General features: G+C 37.4%; 1 protein-coding gene across 1 annotated transcript in view; it reads left to right on the top strand.

Moving 5' to 3' along the window:
* The window catches only part of LOC150088349 (protein TSLIG3A-like), a 188,739-nt gene that overhangs the window by 114,940 nt on the left and 54,197 nt on the right, over positions 1–19,602 (top strand). Inside the window, exon 7 of the mRNA XM_090369461.1 lies at positions 14,397–14,591. Coding sequence (XP_090225587.1) covers positions 14,397–14,591 — 195 coding nt within the window. The remainder of the gene's footprint in view (positions 1–14,396; positions 14,592–19,602) is intronic.

Raw genomic sequence — 19,602 nt, 5'->3', positions numbered from 1 at the left:
TTATCTTCCACCTAATCGTCCATATTCTATTCAGGAAATCGAAGATCTCGTGTTGCAACTACCAGTTCCCTTCTGTCTACTAGGTGACTTTAATGCTCACCACCCATTATGGGGTTCTTCCAGCTTAGACAGGTGTGGAAAACTTGTTGAAACGTTAATAGATAGACAGGATCTAACGTTGTTAAATACTGGCTCTCCTACCTATGTTCATTTTCCTACCGGATCAACCTCTGCAATAGACCTTTCCATTTGCTCTCCAGTGCTCTATCCAAATATCCAGTGGGTAACTCTTAACGACCCTCACAACAGCAATCATTTCCCAATAATATGCAAAGTTCAAACTTCCTGTTCATTACCAACAGACAATCCAGTAAAATGGAAATTTCCAAAGGCTGACTGGATAAAATATAGCACGCTTGTCTCGTTCGACAACCATATCATGCAGTGCTCTTCTATCAACCATGTTACTGAACATATAACAAACCAAATATTAACAGCTGCAACCACTGCAATTCCACAATACCAAGTCAGGAAAAGGCGAAAATTAAATTATTGGTGGAACGAAGAGTGCAACAATGCAAAAAAAGAGAAAAACAAAGCTTGGAATCAATTCCACAAACATCCAACCACTTCCAATCTTATTAATTATAAGCGACTTAGAGCAAGAGCCCGTTATATCAGACGGAAAGCAAAAAAAGGATCTTGGATTAAATTCGCTTCCTCAGTTAATAAAAATACAGACATCAGACTGATCTGGAATAAGATAAAATTGTTAAATGGCAAAATTCCTCCAACATCTACTCCACTAATTAACTGGAATGGACAGGAACTCTCTACTCCTGCAGAAATCGCAAATGCACTAGGATCTGTATTTTCCCAGTTGCCCTCCTCAACTTCTTATGACCAATCGTTTCAAAAAATTAAAGGCGTAACTGAAAAATCCAAACTGAATTTCACTGACAGATGTGCACTAAAATATAATCAACCATTTACCATGGTTGAACTTCAGCATGCTCTTACCAACACAAGGAACAGCGCTGCTGGCCCTGATTGGGATATTTTATATAATGCTCCAAAAATTAGATCCAAAGTCACACTCATCACTGCTGTTCTTCCTCAATCGAATATTCACTGAACATACATACCCAAGCTCCTGGCGTCATTCCTACGTTCTGGCTATCCCAAAACCTGGTAAAGACTATTCTGTTCCTCAAAACTACAGACCAATTTCACTTACCAGCTGTCTGAGCAAAACCCTCGAAAAAATGGTTCACCACCGTCTGACTTGGTACTTGAGTCCCAAAACTTAATCAATAACAATCAATTTGGTTTCAGAAAAAATCGATCATCATTGGACCTTATGATTAAAGCCGAAGCAAACATCAGAAATGCATTCATCAAAAAGGAGCATCTCGTTATGGTCTGTCTGGATATTGAGAAAGCCTTTGACACCACATGGCGTTTTGGCATTTTAAAGGATCAACATTCTCTTGGCCTGAGAGGAAATTTGCCATATTTCATCAAAAATTTCTTAGAACAAAGATCCTTCCAAGTTCGTTACCAAGGAATTCTCTCTAAAAACTTTGTTCAGGAAGAAGGAGTCCCTCAAGGGTCCGTTCTCAGTGCCACTCTATTTGCAATTAGAATTAATCACTTAACTGAACTTATTCCGAAAACAGTGGACTCATATCTTTATGCCGATGATCTCATAATCTCCTGCCACTCTCAAAACATGAACTACATTGAGAAACAATTGCAGATATCAATAAATCAGATCCAGATTTGGATGACACAAAATGGTTACAGACTATCCAGCCAGAAATCTACTGCCATTCATTTCTGTACCATACGTAAAATGCATCCTGATCCTGAACTCCATTTAGATAACCATCTTATTCCAATAGCAAATAGTATTCGTCTACTTGGCTTAATTTTTGACTGTAAGTTAAACTATCAAAAACACATTGAACACCTCCGGACAGCTTGCCAAAAAAAAATGAACATACTCAGAGCCTTATCAGCAACAACCTGGGGAGCAGATCGCTACACCTTGCTTCACTTATACAGATCCATAATTAGATCTCGTCTGGACTATGGCGCACCTGTCTTTGATTCTGCTAGGGAAAACGTCTTATCTCGTCTCAACCCTATTCAACATTCAGCTCTAAGAATAGCTCTAGGTGCGTTCAGAACATCTCCAGTGCAAAGTCTCTATGTAGAAGCCTACGAAGCTCCTCTAAACATCAGAAGAAAGATGCTACTATTGAACTACGCAACCAAGATTCAAAGTCAGTCGACGCATCCTAATTGGTCAATATTTAATGATCCGCCACTCACCATGTTTTATAGAAACAAGCCACAAGCAACTAGGCCTGCAGGTATTAGGTTAATGGAACTAGCAGAAAACTGGAATATACAACTCAAAGTCCACCAAGAACCTACAGATTACGTTCCTCCATGGTCTGTCATCATGCCGTGTTGTGACTATTATTTCCACCAATGGGGGAAACACTCTTTAACGGGTATTAACATCCAGCAGCTCCACACTGCACATTTACAAAGTTATCCCGACTTTGCGAAAATATATACTGACGGCTCAAAGTCTGAGAATGGATCAGGTGCAGCAGTGGTATTCCATGACACTATCACTTCTGTGTCACTTCCGACAGAATGCAGCAGTTACACCACTGAATTATATGCTATAAAACTTGCTCTGAAAAACATTTCCCATCTCTCAATCAAAAAGAGTATAATCTACACAGACTCGCAAAGTGCCCTATTAGCAATGCAAAAGATTTCCCCAACTACTCATCTGTTACTACAGCTAATCAGATCAGAATTGATTCGTCTCCGAGATCATCAGCAAAATGTTGTCTTCTGCTGGATCCCAGGCCATACTGGAATACCGGGAAACGAAATTGCAGATGATGCTGCCAAGCATCCATCCAGCTCATCCCCAATGAATTTTCTGGTCCCATTCAGGGATTACAAATTACATATACGAAATATATGTAAGGAACGATGGAAACTACAGTGGCAAACGCACATTCACAACAAACTCCTTGAAATTAAACCTATTCCGCAATTATGGGCCTCCAATTTTCGCACAAACAGACAAGAAGAGGTTGTCCTGGCCAGAGCCCGAATAGGCCACACCCATTTGACCTATCTATTCCTGTTATCAGGTAATGACCCCCCACAGTGTTCACATTGCCACAAGCCACTCACAATAAAACACATACTCCTGGATTGCATCTTGTATAACAACTCCTGTCTAATTTCATTCACTTCTCTCTCAAACTTACAGGAATTGTCACTTAAAGATATCATAGGCGAAAATTCAAACCTTGCAGAATTCTTTCTCTTTCTGAAACGAATCGGTTTATATAACCGTTTCTAACTGCTTCCACAGAAGCCAATAAAATTAGTACTAACTACTATGATAGGTGCAATATGGCCTAAGTAGCCTTTGCACCAGAAAAATCCAAGCACAACAACAATTATGAAAATAAACATAAAGTTATTAACAATCAAAGTGTGTATACATTTTTTAGGACACCCTGTGTGTATATATATATATATATATATATAAATTAATTAATCGGAAAATAAATAAAACGATTACCAGTAGCATGGCAAACCTGCAGCAGTATTAATTTTCTTTTTATTTTATATTTTTGGTTTATTTATTCATAGTTTTAATCTATTTAAAGACGAAATGCACAAGGCATAATTACATATGGTACCTGCCAGAGTACCATATGTAATATGGTAGTATGTAAGATCACCGGGGTACCCATCCACCCACCAATAATAGGCCAACAGCTTTGAAACGTTGCCGTCTGGGTGGTGGTATCCACTGAGAATAAATAACAGTAGTCTTCTCTACTAGAGAAGCTTTACTTATTCAAAGTAGTGCAATACCTAGTATCTCGATGTGAAGGCAGCCACAATATGAGATATAATTAAAACAATGCCTTACACTACATACTTAGTTTAAATTTATGGGTAAACTATGTTGTATTTACACAGATATTATATAGATAGTTTTAATCTATATATATATATTTATCAAATTTGGAAGCAGTTTGCCTTCTATGCCAATGTCGGAATGTGACTGTAGGATACAATTCTTGGGCATCTTCTGCTGTGCAACCTGAAAACGTATTAAATTTCTTTAAAAAATTGTTTGGTACTAATGCTGATAATTCCCCTGTAATGATAGGCCTGAAACCTGGAGTAATAAGGATATCAAAAGAAGAAATTGAGCAGTTTCAGCTTAATTTGTATGATGAAAGAGTCTCGCATGCCTTCCCTTGAAAGTGTTGATAGAGTAATATAGTATTAATAATAGCCATATAGTGCAAGGAAGCCACAAGCTTTTGCTTCACTGGCCAAAAAAAATGAGTAAATAAGAAAACACAAATTATTGCTTCCCTCCTCACATAGGTAACTATCCAGTTGACCTTTGAATTTATCAAACTGTCAGCCTCAAGTACCAGCAGTCAGTGACTTGCTGCCTGAAAGAATCTAGTCTACACCTCCTTGGCACATTATCCTTGTCCACATTGTCCTTGTGCCCTAAAGCCCCCAAACAAACAACTACACCTCTTCCTTCCCCCAATTTGAATTTATTCCTTCCCCCTACACATACGGAGTCTTTCCTTATTTGGTTGCCCTTTTACTGTGTCACCATGCGAGTTGCCCATCTCTGGACCCTTTCAAGAAGCTTCAATGTCTCTCTCTCTTTTTTTTTTTTTTTTTCATAAATCATCAATAGGACACCATGGGCTTTCCTGACTGCCTATTTACACTGTCCAGAAAACTTCGTATCTGCCTGTATTATAACTTCCAGGTTCCTTTATTCCTCTTATTGTTTTTAATTCAACTCCAGCAAGTGTGTAATTTATTTTGGGATTGCTCTTTCCCAAGTGTAAGACCTGGTATTTTGCTGCATTAAAACATAGCTGCCATTTTTCTGACCATTCTTGAAGACTGTTCAAGTCATCCTGAGAGAGCTTGCTTGGTACTGATCATTAACTATGCCATCTGCAAATTTTGACATCAATCCTTCTATCCCATTGTTGTTTTTGTTTATGAAAATCAAACAACAGCGTTCTAAGAATCCGATCCTTTGTGACACCACTTCTGTCTTTACAATCTGAAGAATATCCATTAATCACAGCCCTCTGCCTTCTGCCCTGCAGCCATCCAGAAATCCATCTTTGAATTTTTCCAGTAATCCCAACATGTTCCAATTTATACAGTAACCTCTTATGAAGGATTGTGACTGAGTCAGATGTCTTGCAAAAATTCAAATAAACTATATTGAAATTGTGCCTTACATCCAGTTCATGAGTAACTGTCAAAATAGCCCATTAAGTTAGTTAAACATGATTTTATGTTTCCTGTTAAGGGAAACATGATAGATATGGCATCTGAATAACCACATTGTGTGTTATTCAGATGCCATATCTATCTAAATTCCCCAGGATTGAACTCTTTACCATTGCTTCTAAAACTTTCCCTACCACTGAAGTCAGACTAACCAGTCTGTAGTTACCAACTTTTCTCTTACAATTGCCATTTTGTATTGATGATACGTTGGCACTTCTCCAATCCAAAATAATCTTCTGAATCCAAAGATTCCCTCATAATTAACTTCAATGATTCAATACACTTCCTGGCAGTCTCCCTCAAAATTACTGAGTATATGTCATGAACTCTAGGAGCCTTACTTATCTTTATGCTTGAAAGTTTTTCTAATAAACAGTGATCTGCAATTTATAAATCATTAAATTTCATATGATTTCGCCTCACTCACAGCCTCTTCTCAGCCTGAAGGGTCTTTCTTCTTCTTAAGTAAACACAGATGCAGAGTACCTGTTCAGTTCTTCCACAACATTAGCTGGGTTGTCTTTAACACCTTCCCACACCCAGCACACAAGTGTCTAATCTGATTCGCTTTTTTCCCTGTATTCACATACATGAAAAATTTCTTGTCCCCAATCTTTGCTGTTTTAGCTGGTGCTCTCTCATATGCAGCCTTGGCTTCTCTAACCTTATCTGTGTTACTATTACAAATCAACTTATTGCTTTTGTAGGCTTCATTACTTTTCATCACTCCATAACTACCCCATGCTATCTTTTTCTGCTCTGTTTGACTGGCCAGTTCTTCATTCATCCATTTTATCGACAGTGATGACAGTACACTTAGTACACTACTGCAATAGGAACTAGAAAAGTTGGGCAGATGGGCTGAGAAGTGAAAACAGAAGTTTAACATTGGCAAATGCAAAATACTGCATATATGTAGCAGTAACCCCAGAATAATGTACCAACTGTGCCGTACGAGACTCAGGGAAGTGGAGAATGAAAAAGACCTGAGAAAATTTCGCAGTCAGATATGAAGTTTTCTGTGCAGTGCAGACAGGCTGCTCGGGGATTGTAATTCTCACAAAGGGAGAAATCACAACCATAGACTGACTGCGGATACAAGAGCTCAGCAAAAGTCAACAGAAACATTTTGTAAGAATCAATTGGCTATATAGAAATTACAATAAAAAACTAATATTTTATTATTGTTTGATGAAATTTTTGTATTCCAAGTTGAAAATCGGTAAAACTTATAATAAATATATACACATTCTTGGTATGTGGTTTTTTTTTTTTTTTTTTTTTTAGCGAGCTGGTCATTAAAAATTTACCAACACATCATTGGATTGAAGTCACCCATAATAAGACATTGCACTTGCTTGCCCATTCCATCTGCATGTAAAGGCTTGTCATACTCTTCACAATCTTCTGATCTATAGATTGTGCTTCCACTTTCATTATATCTTTGATTCCAACTAACACACTACACAGATTCTCTGCTGGCAGACAACTTCAACATCAGTAGAAAGCTCTTTTCGTGCTCAGGCTGCTTTTGATACAAAGAATGACGTCACCACTCTTTCTACCTTCCATATCTTTTCTAATTACGTTATCCATATCTTAGTGGAACTCATTGTCCCCAATTTCGAGGTGGCACCACATATCTGTTAGGCCTATTATGTTAGAATTTGTTGTCCTAACCAGGAGTTAAGATTTTCAAAGAAAGTGCAAGCATTACTTTAACCCATATCATCAGGTAAATGTGGATCTATATTACCCTTATCCCCCCTCCAACTATTAGTTTAGCTGGACCCTTTAGGTATCCTCACTGATATTAGCAAGAATCCTTGCACCACCTTTGTTCAAATGAATACCATTTCTACAAAATAGATTCCTTCTATCTACATGTGCAGGCCACACTAATAAAAATTTCCCACCTAGAGGCTTGCAAATTCTCTCAAATATTGAGTTAATCCACAAGGCTTTCAGCATATAATCCTGCCTATTATGTCTGGGCAGAATTGCAGACACATATACATTGTGATCTAACTCGTGACATTTTTTCAGCATGGTCCTATATTTATCCAACAGATGGTCAGGTTGTGTTCATTTAATATCATTAGTCTCCACACAAATAATAATGATCTCTTTATCCCCCTTAAAATCTGACAGTCTGTTGGTAACATTATCATTTTTTGCTCCTGACAAACACACCCTGGTTCTAGTCCACCTATGTTTATTACAAAAAAAAATTTCCTGTTCCCCTGACAATAGTCTCCCAATAAAACTAGATCACTTTCAACCAGAGTGGTATGCATTTGATTATTCTTATCTGGGACCCCAATCAGGGGTGCATCACTTGACAGATCATGGGATACTTGAGACCTGACAAGCTCCCAGTTACATTTTTTCTAGGGCAAGCTCTCAAAACCTTTAGTGACTCAGATTATTCTTGTAATGCACCAAGTTCTAATTTGAGATTGGTACACTCCTTACTGATAAAAAGAATCATTGGTTGAGCTAGGTTTGTCCACTAGACCAACCTTAGAATACATGCCACAGGCTATGTAAATGACAAACTCATGACTCACACCAGAAATGCCCACAGGCATTTCCATCCGGGTCACAATATCCTTGGACTTTGTATTTTTTTGTAAGTGAATCTTGTAGCAACCATTATTAACGTAAATTTTAAACTTTAGAAAGATTACAGAATTTAAATTTATAATATATTACAGAATTTCAGTTACCAAAATATTACAGAAATGAAACGATTGACAAAACTTGAACCACTAGAGAAGTTAAATGTAAGCTACCAAACGAAAGTTGTGAAGTTCCCGCCAAAATATCGATAGCCAAGGCTCTCTGAATATTAAGCTGTAGCTCTTCAAATACATTAGAAAGTTTAAATTTTTGATATATTACAGGATTTGAATTAATAAACTGTTAACAAAACTTTAACCACTAGTGAAGTTAAATTTAAGCTACCGAATGGAAGTTACAAAATTCCACCAAAATATCGATAACAGAGGCCTTCTGAATATTAAGCTGTAGCTTTATAAATCCTTAATTAAATACAAAAATAAACTAACCTATGTGACTATATTAATTACAGTTTAATATATTAAATTAAAAAAAATCAAAATTATTCCCAAAAACTAACCTGCTGTGAAGTTCCGAAAGGTACTGCCACCATATACAATCAAGTGCAGTAATGTGCTAGACATAAACTAAAAGAAAAAATAGATTTTGCCTTCTGCTGCTAATATGCTGTATGAAGGACTGCATATTGCAACAGAAGCTGCTAGTATGCAGCTTTTTAATTTTTATTTTTTTATTTGGAAATGAAATCATATTCTTCGGTGTACTTTTCCCTGCCAATATTCTCTAAATGATTAGATAATATGAACCAGAGTTGTAATGCTCAATATATTGAGGTAAACTTCTCTTATTATTTTACAAAAAACTGTCTAAATGATTATACAGTATTTTCTGATTTCATTTTGTATATAATGAATTTATGAAAAATTAATATTTTTGCTTAACGGACATCATGGAGTGATAGCATGTACATTTATTTTACTCGAGTCACATAACCTAGTGGCATCTGTGAGATGCCAGTGAGAGCTGCCTAACCTTATTATAGAGCTCTTGGTTTTGCAGGATTCACAGAAACTAAATGCAAACAGCTGACAGAAACAGGCATTTGTGTGGTGTCTGCCAGAGGCCAAATGCCTGTATTTCACTTCAAGGGATGAGTCACCTTAAATTCTGAGACACACAATAAAAACATTATTATTATATTATTTCTCCCTAATTGGGGGTTCCACCTCATGACAGGTATTCCTACCAAGTACACAGGTGGTTGTTATGTCTGGTGTTACTGTTGGTCGAGGAACTCTGACAATCCTACAGATGTTCAGGATTGCGACTTTCTGGAGTTCCTTGTAGGTGTTCGCTGTGAGACCTATTGCTGCTAGGCTGTTATGTAGGTTCTTTGGCACCATACCTGTGGTTGATGCGATGATCGGGATGGTTGTAACTTGTTGCATATGCCACATCTCTTTGATTTCCTGTATTAGGTTCGTGCCCTTTCTGATTTTTTCCCCATAGGTTTTCTGCAGGTTGCCAGTGTTGGGTACTGCTATATCAGTCAGATAGGTAGCCTTTTCCTTCTTGTCCACAAGGTTTATATCCGGTCTGTTGTGTGGGATTGTCTTATCTGTTATTATGGTGCGGTCCCAGTACAGCTTGTGGATTGGGGCCTCTAGTACTGCCTGGGGTTCGTACTTGTAGTATGGTACACTTTCTTCGATCAGCTGGTATTTCCTTGCTAGCTTCTGATGTATTATCCTGGCTTCCTGGTGGTGTCTATGAGTGTACTCAGTCTGAGTACACTCATAGACACCACCAGTGATGTGTTGGATCGTTTCTGAGGCCAAGTGGCATCATCAACATGTGTCATTGGACACTCCAGGCTCCTTGGCAATGTATTTTCTATAGTTTCTGCTGTTGATTACCTGGTCTTGGATGCCGAGCGTGAATCCTTCAGTCGCTTGTGGGCCATGCATTGGAAGCAATTTTATCTATGTGATCTTGATGGAGATCTTTGTAGTGTCTGCCGTGAAGTGTCTTCTCTGACCATTTTTCTAGCTTCGTTTGTGCCTACTGGTGAGCTATAGTGGACTTGCGAGAGCCCATTGTTATTTTTTTTTTAAATTTGCGAGCCCATTGTTGAGACGATCATTTATTTTACAAATGAAATCCTGAATGCAATTATTTAGTATCCAGAGCTGATACTACGGTGGGACGAGTGGGGCCCATTCCCAGCATTTTAATGACGCAATCGATCAGTTATGTATTTTAAAATTGCTTTATTTTTGATTTAATTACAGTCGGATCTGTGTTTAACCAACTTCTTTATACCGAATTTTTTTTAAAATTCCCCTTGGTAATTACATTTAAAATACAGTAGTTTCCATAGAACGAAAATAATTTCCATGTAATGAACAGATTAGGAGAGAGAACTTTGTATGCATTGTTCTCACCTCTGGCCTTTAGGTAATTAGAAAGTGCGAATTAAGGGTGAAAGGATTACCATTCCACAACGTTAGTGGTGTTCGTAAAACTTATGCGGCCACATTCCGAGAAGTCGCGCTCGTCAATCTGCTTTTCCATAGCCAGTCAGAGAATTAAGAAGATTCCAGACACGGATAATAGGCTGTGGTCAACCTGTGTTGTGGTTCCCCTTTACTCCGACAAACGGGCGTATGTTTTTCGGAGAAGTGAGTGATCCACGCGTTTCAGTAAATTTCTCCGTCTATGTTTACATGGTCGCAGTAGCTGAATATCTGAGTGGTTCCGATATTTTGCACAGTATTGAAAGAACTAATGACAGTAGCAACGTAGGAGGGTGGGATTGAGGCAACTAAGATATTATATAAACTTTACGAAAATGAAATGTTGGCAGATTTTGAAATTTCGTCGAAGCTTTCACTATGTAGAAAATGTTCTAAAATATAATGGCATAGGGGCAATAATTTAAAAAAAATAAATAAAAATTTATCCATTATATCACCAACCTGTCGAAACTACAAAGATCGGTCGTGTGTTCGAGCTACGAAGAACAGTTTGTAGCTTGCAGATGGTAATTGCGTGTTAAGGGAATTATCCCACTTTGTGCAAACATTTTGAATCAGAAGTTAAATATTCGGGATTGTTAAATCGACTTTTAAATCTGGAATTTCAAAAAAGCACTAATGATCGACATCCTGCAGGAGCTCTATTACATTTCAGAAGCTTTACAGAATCACTATGGTAAAAGCAGATAAATTAATTATTCGAACTATCAATGCTATCGCTAATTTGAAAAATTCTGAAGGAAATTATAAAGCTAAAATTGAGAGCAGGTTGAAGTGTAAAGAATTTGAAGAAATCAAAATCGAAAGTAAGAACAGTAAAATTACCTTGTGACAAGTTATTAAATGCATCATTTTATCATTAAAGGATAAGTTATTAATGCAACGGTAATTTTAAATTAAATAAAGAAAATGATACCATTCAACGAAATTTTAAACATATTCTACTGGAAATCGTGGAATTGAAAGAACTTTCGTCTCGGTGGCAAGACTGTGAAAACAGTCTTTATCAGAAAAATTTGTTTTCTGATAAAATATGAAATAAAAATTAATGATTTTAGAGATTTTGTTGAAGACAGTCTATCTTTAAAATCGAGTGAAATTCCCTTTACAATTAAGAAAGCCAGAAATATCTTTGAAACCATTGCGATTAGCAGTCCTGAAGCTGAGCGAGCTTTCAGGGTAATGAATAATATCGTGTGAATGAATAATGTTGACAATTAAACACTTTGCAGATTATGATGATCATACGTCTAAATGGAAACCCGTTCAGTTTGATCCGGATCGTTACGTCAAATCATTCCTCTGTAATAATAGCTCAGCTATTGAGTAAAGAAGAAGATCGAAAACAAATATTAATAAAGCAGTAAATTGCATATGGCAATTTTTAGAATAAAATTTTCTTGAATATTTGTGCAATATTTTTTTCATGTAATCTGTGATTTTTGTGTACCTTTTCTAGAACAGTTTGTTTTTTTATGTAATATTTGTTTTTATATTCTAGAATGTTTTGTGATAATTTGTTATTTGTAATATGGGAAATATTTTTGTTATTTTTTATTCTCAATATTAAAATTTTTTCATGAAAAAAATGTATCCATTATATTTTCCTAGTTAAAAAAAAAAAAAAAAAAAGAATAAAAAAGTCACGTGTCTGCTGAGCACGCCCGGTAGATGGTTTTATGTGAAACATCCTTTGCGCATGTGACGTCATACTATTCAAAAATTCCAAAAAGTTAGAACTCGAGATATCGTCACGAAAAAAGCGTCATGCGCTCTAATCTAATCATACTATTAGTGAATGTTCCGCACAGACTAGTGATCTCGGCATGAGAAGCCCTTCTGGCAGATGCCGCGGGTGACGTAGCTTCCGTGACCGATCAGATTTACTTGGTAGGTACAACCCCCCCCCCCCCCCCAAAGGATATTTCAAAATCGGCAAAAGTGCCCATTGTTAAAATATTCAGAGCTCACCACTGGTTGGGAGGGGACTCCTCACTTAGGTTGAGTCGTGTATACTGCTTGTCTATCTTCTTTATGGCCTGGTGGACCACTGCTGTGTGTTTTTGGAAGTAATCCTTCAGGTTAGCAATCACTGTTTTCTGCTACTTGATGAGGTCTATCAGGCCCCTTCCTTCTTCTTTCCGAGCAATTGTCAATCTCTCTGTGGCTGACTTTGGGTGATGTTGGCAGCTCTTAGTCATAATTGTCCTTGTCTTTCTCATGATATTCTCCAGCTTGGTGTTAGTCCAATCTATGACCCTGAAGAAGTATGTTAGCACTGAGACTGCATAGGTGTTTATGGCTTTAACTGTGTTCCCTCCGTTCAGCTTTGCTTTCAGCAGGCTTCTGAGTCTCTGATGGTATTTTTCAGTTAAGCAGGCCTTAATTTCCAGGGGCTGTAACTGCTGAGCCTGCATCATCCCCCAAATATTTGTATTCCTCTCCCTCTGCCCTGGCTTTGATCTCTCTACCAGTCTGCAGCTAGTAGTTTTGGTTGACTAATTTTCCATGTTGCAATCCGTGGGTCTTGCATTTGTCTAGACCAAATTCCATCCTAATATCATTGCTGAATTCTTTGTTAATCCAGAGTGGTTGCTTCTCGATTCCTGCGTAGAGCTTGACGTCATCCATGTACATCAGCTGGGCGACGGTGTACAGATTCTTCTTTCCTTCTTTGAGGTTATAGCTGTACTTGCTGCTGTTGAGCATGGTGGATAGTGAGTTAAGTGCTAGACAGAACCACAGTGGGCTCAGGGCATCTCTCTAAAAGAAATAATCACCTCTTTGCTTATCTTGTCAGAACTTGAGAGAAACATATACTTCTGTTGGGTCCAGCACTATGGCAATTCCTGGAAACGAACTAGTGGATAATGCTGCCAAATCTGCTCACCTACACCCAACAACAAATGGAAAGTACCTTACCAAGACTATAGACCAATAATCCAGGAAAAATGCATGTGCCAGTGGCAGTTATCATGGCAAGAACAACTTAACAATAAGCTTCGAAGTATTAAACCAATTCTTGAACAATGGTCTTCCAGCTTCAGTACAGGAGATAATACTAGCTTGTCTGCGAATAGGTCACACTAATGTTACTCATGGTTATATTTTAAGAGGGGAGATTACCCCCCCCCTCAGTGTCATCACTTTAACACTGGGCTTTCAGTAAAACATATCCTTGTCGAATGCATGAAATATACAAGAGAACGTCAATCTTTTTACTCCAGCCACAACAGAAGAGACCCTCTTACACTTACTTCACTTTTGGGTAATAAAACAAAGGTCTCAAGCATTTTTACATTTCTCAAAATGATTAATGTGTACCATCTCATTTAACTAGTTAAAAAGAAATCTACTGGTACTAGTTTTGCGGCGCCTCCGTAGCCAGGTGGGAAGGAGCAGCAGTGCGTAGCATATGCTTCTTGATTAGACCGGGGTTCGAGCCCGTCACCACCAAATACGGAGGATGCGGAAAGGTCAGGGAAAGACCACCGCATATCCCGGAGTAATATGGCCTTAGTTGCTAATTCTCCTAAAAAAAAAAACCAAATAATAACTAGTTTTGCCGTTAACTTTATCCAAGAAGAAATAGCATACACACTAACCATACGTATGGTGCACTATGGTCACAGATGCCGATGTGCCTAATAAATCCCGAAACAAACAAACAGCTATTCAGAAGAACTGATAATATTTTTGCTGCTGATTTCAAATTGCATTTCATAAGTTAAAATAATTTGATTTATACCATGGTTTATTCTAATTAATGCAGACTGGTGTTACATTTGAACCTAAATTGTGTTTAGTTTCTATTACTAATATTAGATTATTAATGTAATATTGTGTTATATATAGTAATAATATTTTATTTATATACAGCTAAAGGAGTTGCTGAAAAGTAAACAGACAGTATTAGAAAAGCCACTTTTTATAGGAGCACTAACTTCAAAGCAGTGGTTTGCCTTAGCTGATTTACAACAACAATTGCATGAAGATTATCGTACAAGAAGAGAGATGTTGCTGAAACGACTGGATGTAACAGTTCAGTCTTTCAAATGGGCAGACAGACTTAAGGTATTTTTTTTTTTTTTTCCATATCACAAAAAATATATGTTAAATATTATTTAGCATTTTTTTGTGACAGATTTAAAGAATTATATAATTCTTCAAGTGATTGAAATGCAATAGATTGATGAATTTTCCTAGGGCAAATTAACTGGGGTATCAGTGACCTGGGGAAGTCTGTCAGTCTAAGTTAGGTAACAAGAAGAGTATGTGAAATCTGTTACAAACATTGTTTGGTTGAGTAATTTTATAATGTTCTTGTAAGCAAGAATCCTCATCCCCACCATTGTTTCTACTGACAAGTTAACTCTAATCATATTTCAATAATCCTTCATTCAGTTTTATTATTGTGTGGTTAATTTTAACTACACAAAATTTTAACAGTAGGGTTACTTTTTATTTATTTTTTGCCTGTTAACTTCTATGAGACGTAGCAGTCACATCTTTCCCTTTGCAGTTTGAAAGGCCTTGAGACTTGCCTGCTGTGTCACACGTTGTTTATTTGTTCAAACTCTGAGATGGGAGACACTTGTGCATTGTATCATATGGATGGTAGATAGAGTGGGGAATGACTTTACCCTGCTGTTATACGAAATTATCTAATAGACAGGCTGCTTTTTTTTTTATATCGCCCTTTTTATGTTTCGTTTATTATATTCTAGAGGGAGAACTATATGACAGTTTTAAAAAGTACAATAATGGAAATATAATTATATTTGCATTCAATTATGACTTGCATATTTTGAATTAATAAAGAGAAACTCAAAGAAAACTTTCTCTGTATTAAAGAGAAATATTTAAAATTTATAAAAATCTTTATACTCCATGTTAAATATTAAAATTATCGTTGGTCTCTTAAGCCTTTTAATGGATATCCTCTATATTCATATATGCTTTTACATTGGAAAATTTTAATAATATTAATAGTGTTACTTCAGTTAATGTTCTTGTAAAAAAATTTGTGTTATATTAATGTCCAAAAAGTTTTTTTTTGACATTGTCCATATTTATCAAAAAAAATTCAGTCAAAACGTTTCACTTGATGTTTGCAGCCCGAAGTGAAACTTATGGCTCGCTCTCTCTCTTGACTTTGCATCATATGAATGTTTCAGATATGTGGCCTGGGAAGCCCAAATATTATTTCACACTGCATTTACATTGTTTTCTTCATAAGTGAACAGCTTGTATTCACAAACTGGAGAAATGAGTCGCACATATAAACAAGAAGTTGTTGTTGTTATTTGGTTTTTAGGAGCATTAGCAACTAAGGCCATATTGCTCCAGGAATATGCGGTGGTCATTCCCTGACTTTTCCGCATCCTCCGGCCCCGAGTGCCAAGCGAGTGATCATAGCGATATTTCCAAAGTGATTTGAAAGCGTCTTTTCTCTAAGCGACAGATTGTAGAGATTGTTAAAACCCTCTTTATTTATAAAATTATTTAATTTTGGCTTTTTCTAAATAAAGAACTTAGCTTCTATCAAGGAAGGAAAGACACCTTTCTTTTATATTTATATATATATATATATATAACCAATTTCTCTAACACACTAACCACTAATCTTTTATCGCTTGGTCACTGGTGGCACCGCTCCTGCCTCCACGTGGCGGGGCTGGTAGTCTGAGTATTAATCTAATACTCAGGGCGAAAAGGAGCAAATATGGATCCATTAATATCACCAACTGTAGAGCCTACGTGCTCGCATGAACTTGAGTCATCTCAAGCAAAAAGAATCAAAAAAGATGATTCTTCACATGACCTACCTGCTTTTCTAATTGTACACTCGTTATCAACGAAACCTCTTAGTAGCTTATCGCCATTTCTTGTGCAGAAAAGCATAGAAGCTGTAGCAGGTACTCCCAAAATTGTCAAACGCCTTCGCTCAGGAGATCTTCTTATAGAGACTTCCAATCCCAGTCATTCTAGACAACTCCTGAAGCAAACGACCTTCGGAGGCCTTCCCATTTCGGTAACCCCTCACAGAACTTTAAACACCTCAAAGGGAGTCATCTCGGAATGGGACCTCCTTAATGTTTCTGAGGAAGAAATTGCCGAAGAACTTAAAGCACAACGTGTTGTCGGAGCTAAGAGAATTATGACCAAACAAGATGGAGTCCTTACACCCACAAGAAATGTTATCCTTACCTTCAGCAGTCCGAATCTCCCAGAATCAGTAAAAGCTGGCTACCTTTCCTGTAAGATCCGACCCTATATACCAAATCCACTTAGATGCTTTAAATGCCAGAAGTATGGCCATTCTCAAACAGCATGCCAAGGTAAGGCAATCTGTCCCCTGTGTGGCTCATCAGACCATTCCCAAACTGAATGTACAGCTGCAACGCCAAAGTGTCCCAATTGCCAGGGTACTCACCCCGCATATTCTAGAACTTGCAAATTATGGAAAACGGGAAAGAAAATAATGAAGTACAAGGTAGAGAAAAATGTATCTTACCAAGAGGCACGTAAACAGATATTAAATGTGATGCCTGCCAAAACATATTCCAATGCAGTCAAAAACTCTAAAGAATTTTCTACTCAGACGTATATTACTATTCCTCCTAAATTATCTCTTATTCAATGGGCTAGATCCATCCTTGCAGATGGTGAGACACTAACAGCAACAAAGACAAAGAGTCCATCAAATTCTACTAATACAAAGCCATCCAAGCCACAACAAGACGTTCCAAACTCAGGCACGTTATTAAAGGAAAAAGATGTTCATCGTACACAAAATAAACCAACTGAACGAACCATGGAAACCGATGAGAAATTAGACAATGATGATGCTGTTCTCATGCTTCATGCTGATGATGAGATGGATATTACTCGCCCAGTCTTTTCAAAACGAGAGAAATATAAACAGGATCGAGGGAAAAACAAACGATCAGACCAATCCATCTAACCTAAACCCAAGTAATGCAGAAAATTATTCAATGGAATTGTAGAGGACTAAGAAGCAATCTTGACGAATTAAAATACCTAATGAACCAGCATGATCCTGCATGTATTTGTCTACAGGAAACTTATTTATCATCAAATTATAGCCCACACTTCTCACGGTATACACTATATAGATGTGACAGATGTTCTGAGTCTCCAGCAAGAGGAGGAGTAGCAATATTAGTTCGTGCTAATGTACCATCGAAACACGTTCAGCTTTCCACTAATATAGAAGCAGTAGCCGTTCGTATTGTCCTTGGGATTAATCTCACTCTTGTCTCCATTTATATTCCACCAAACGTACCATGTTCCACTGCAGAACTTGATAATTTACTTATCAACTACCCCAACCTATATGCTTTCTAGGTGATCTAAATGCTCATCATCCTTTGTGGGGTTCCCCGAACATGGATCGTAGAGGGAGGATGATCGAAACTCTACTTGATAACCATCACTTAACACTACTGAATACCGGTGTGCATACTTATATCCACTTGCCTACAGGTTCTAGCTCTGCTCTAGATCTGTCCATATGTTCCTCGTCCTTGTATCCTAGTGTTGATTGGAAAGTATTAACTGACCTTCACAATAGTGATCACTTTCCTATAATTTGCAAAATACAGACGGATACAAACTATACATCTAACCAAAGAATTACGTGGAATTTTCACCGAGCTAACTGGGAGAAGTTTTCCAAAACAGTGCAGTTTGATAACCAATTGATTCTTACTGCATCAATTAATAATGCCAATAGACACATAGTAGAAGAATTACTCCGAGCTGCTGACAGTGCAATACCTAAAGTTAACATTACAAAACAAAGGTATAATAGTTGGTGGACAAGGGACTGCTTTCTTGCCAAAAGGAAACAAAACAAAGCTTGGAACATTTTTCGCCGAAATGCTACAATGGAGAATCTTATAAATTATAAATGGCTGAAAGCTGAAGCACGCCGAATTCGTAGAAAAGCTAAACAGGATGCGTGGATTCGATTCAGTTCTACCATCACCAGAAACACTGACCCCAGAATAATTTGGAGAAAGATCCGTATCCTCAGTGGAAAGTATCAACAGACCAAAGCCCCAATCCTGTCCTGGAAAGGAACAGATATTTCCTCTCCAACTGATATTGCAGAGGCTTTAGCAGAAACATTTGCAGTCACTTCATCATCTCAATCTTATGAAGACTCATTTAGACGCAAAAAAATGTCCGTGGAAAAATATAAAATTAACTTTGTTACAAAACAATCTTATTCTTATAACCTTCCGTTCACAATGAATGAACTTAATGAAGCTCTCCAGAATTCTAGAAATAGTTCTGCTGGACCAGATGGCATTTTCTACATAATGATTCGACACCTCAACTCAAACTCAAAATCTTCACTACTGAAATTTTACAACAGAATCTTTGAGGAGAATGTTTATCCTGATACATGGCATCAGTCAGTTGTAATAGCCATAGCGAAACCTGGGAAAGATGCTTCCTCCCCCAATAGTTATCATCCTATATCTTTGACAAGCTGTTTAGGAAAGGTAATAGAAAATATGGTTCATAAGAGACTTGTCTGGATTGTTGAAGATCAAAAAGCTATATCATGCCATCAATTTGGTTTCCGCCGTAACAGGTGTACAACTGATGTCCACATCAAGGTTGAAGCTCACATTCGAAATGCTTTTCTTAAGAAACAGCACATGGTAATGATAACGTTCGATATTACCAAAGCATTCGATACAACCTGGAGATATGGAATCCTCCAAGACTTATACAAACTTGGACTGAGAGGTAACCTGCCTAGATTCATTCAGAATTTTCTTCACCTCAGGACCTTTCAAGTAAGATTCCAGAATGAGCTGTCCAAAATTCACACACAGGAAGAAGGAATACCTCAGGGATCGATCTTAAGTGCCACACTCTTTGCATTACGTACCAGTAGCATTATAAGAGACATCCCAGCCACGGTAGAAGTTTATATGTATGCAGATGATCTTGCTATTTCCTGTCAATCATCGAACATGGCTACCATTGAAAGACAACTACAGATAGCAATAAACAAAATTGAAACTTGGACTGAAAGCAACGG

Source organism: Mastigoproctus giganteus, chromosome 3 (assembly GCF_048544385.1).
Source record: "Mastigoproctus giganteus isolate SK-2022 chromosome 3, ASM4854438v1, whole genome shotgun sequence".
Classification (NCBI taxonomy): Eukaryota; Metazoa; Arthropoda; class Arachnida; order Uropygi; family Thelyphonidae; genus Mastigoproctus; species Mastigoproctus giganteus.
Note: the sequence above shows the minus strand (reverse complement) of the source record. Positions and strands in the feature narration are given on the sequence as shown.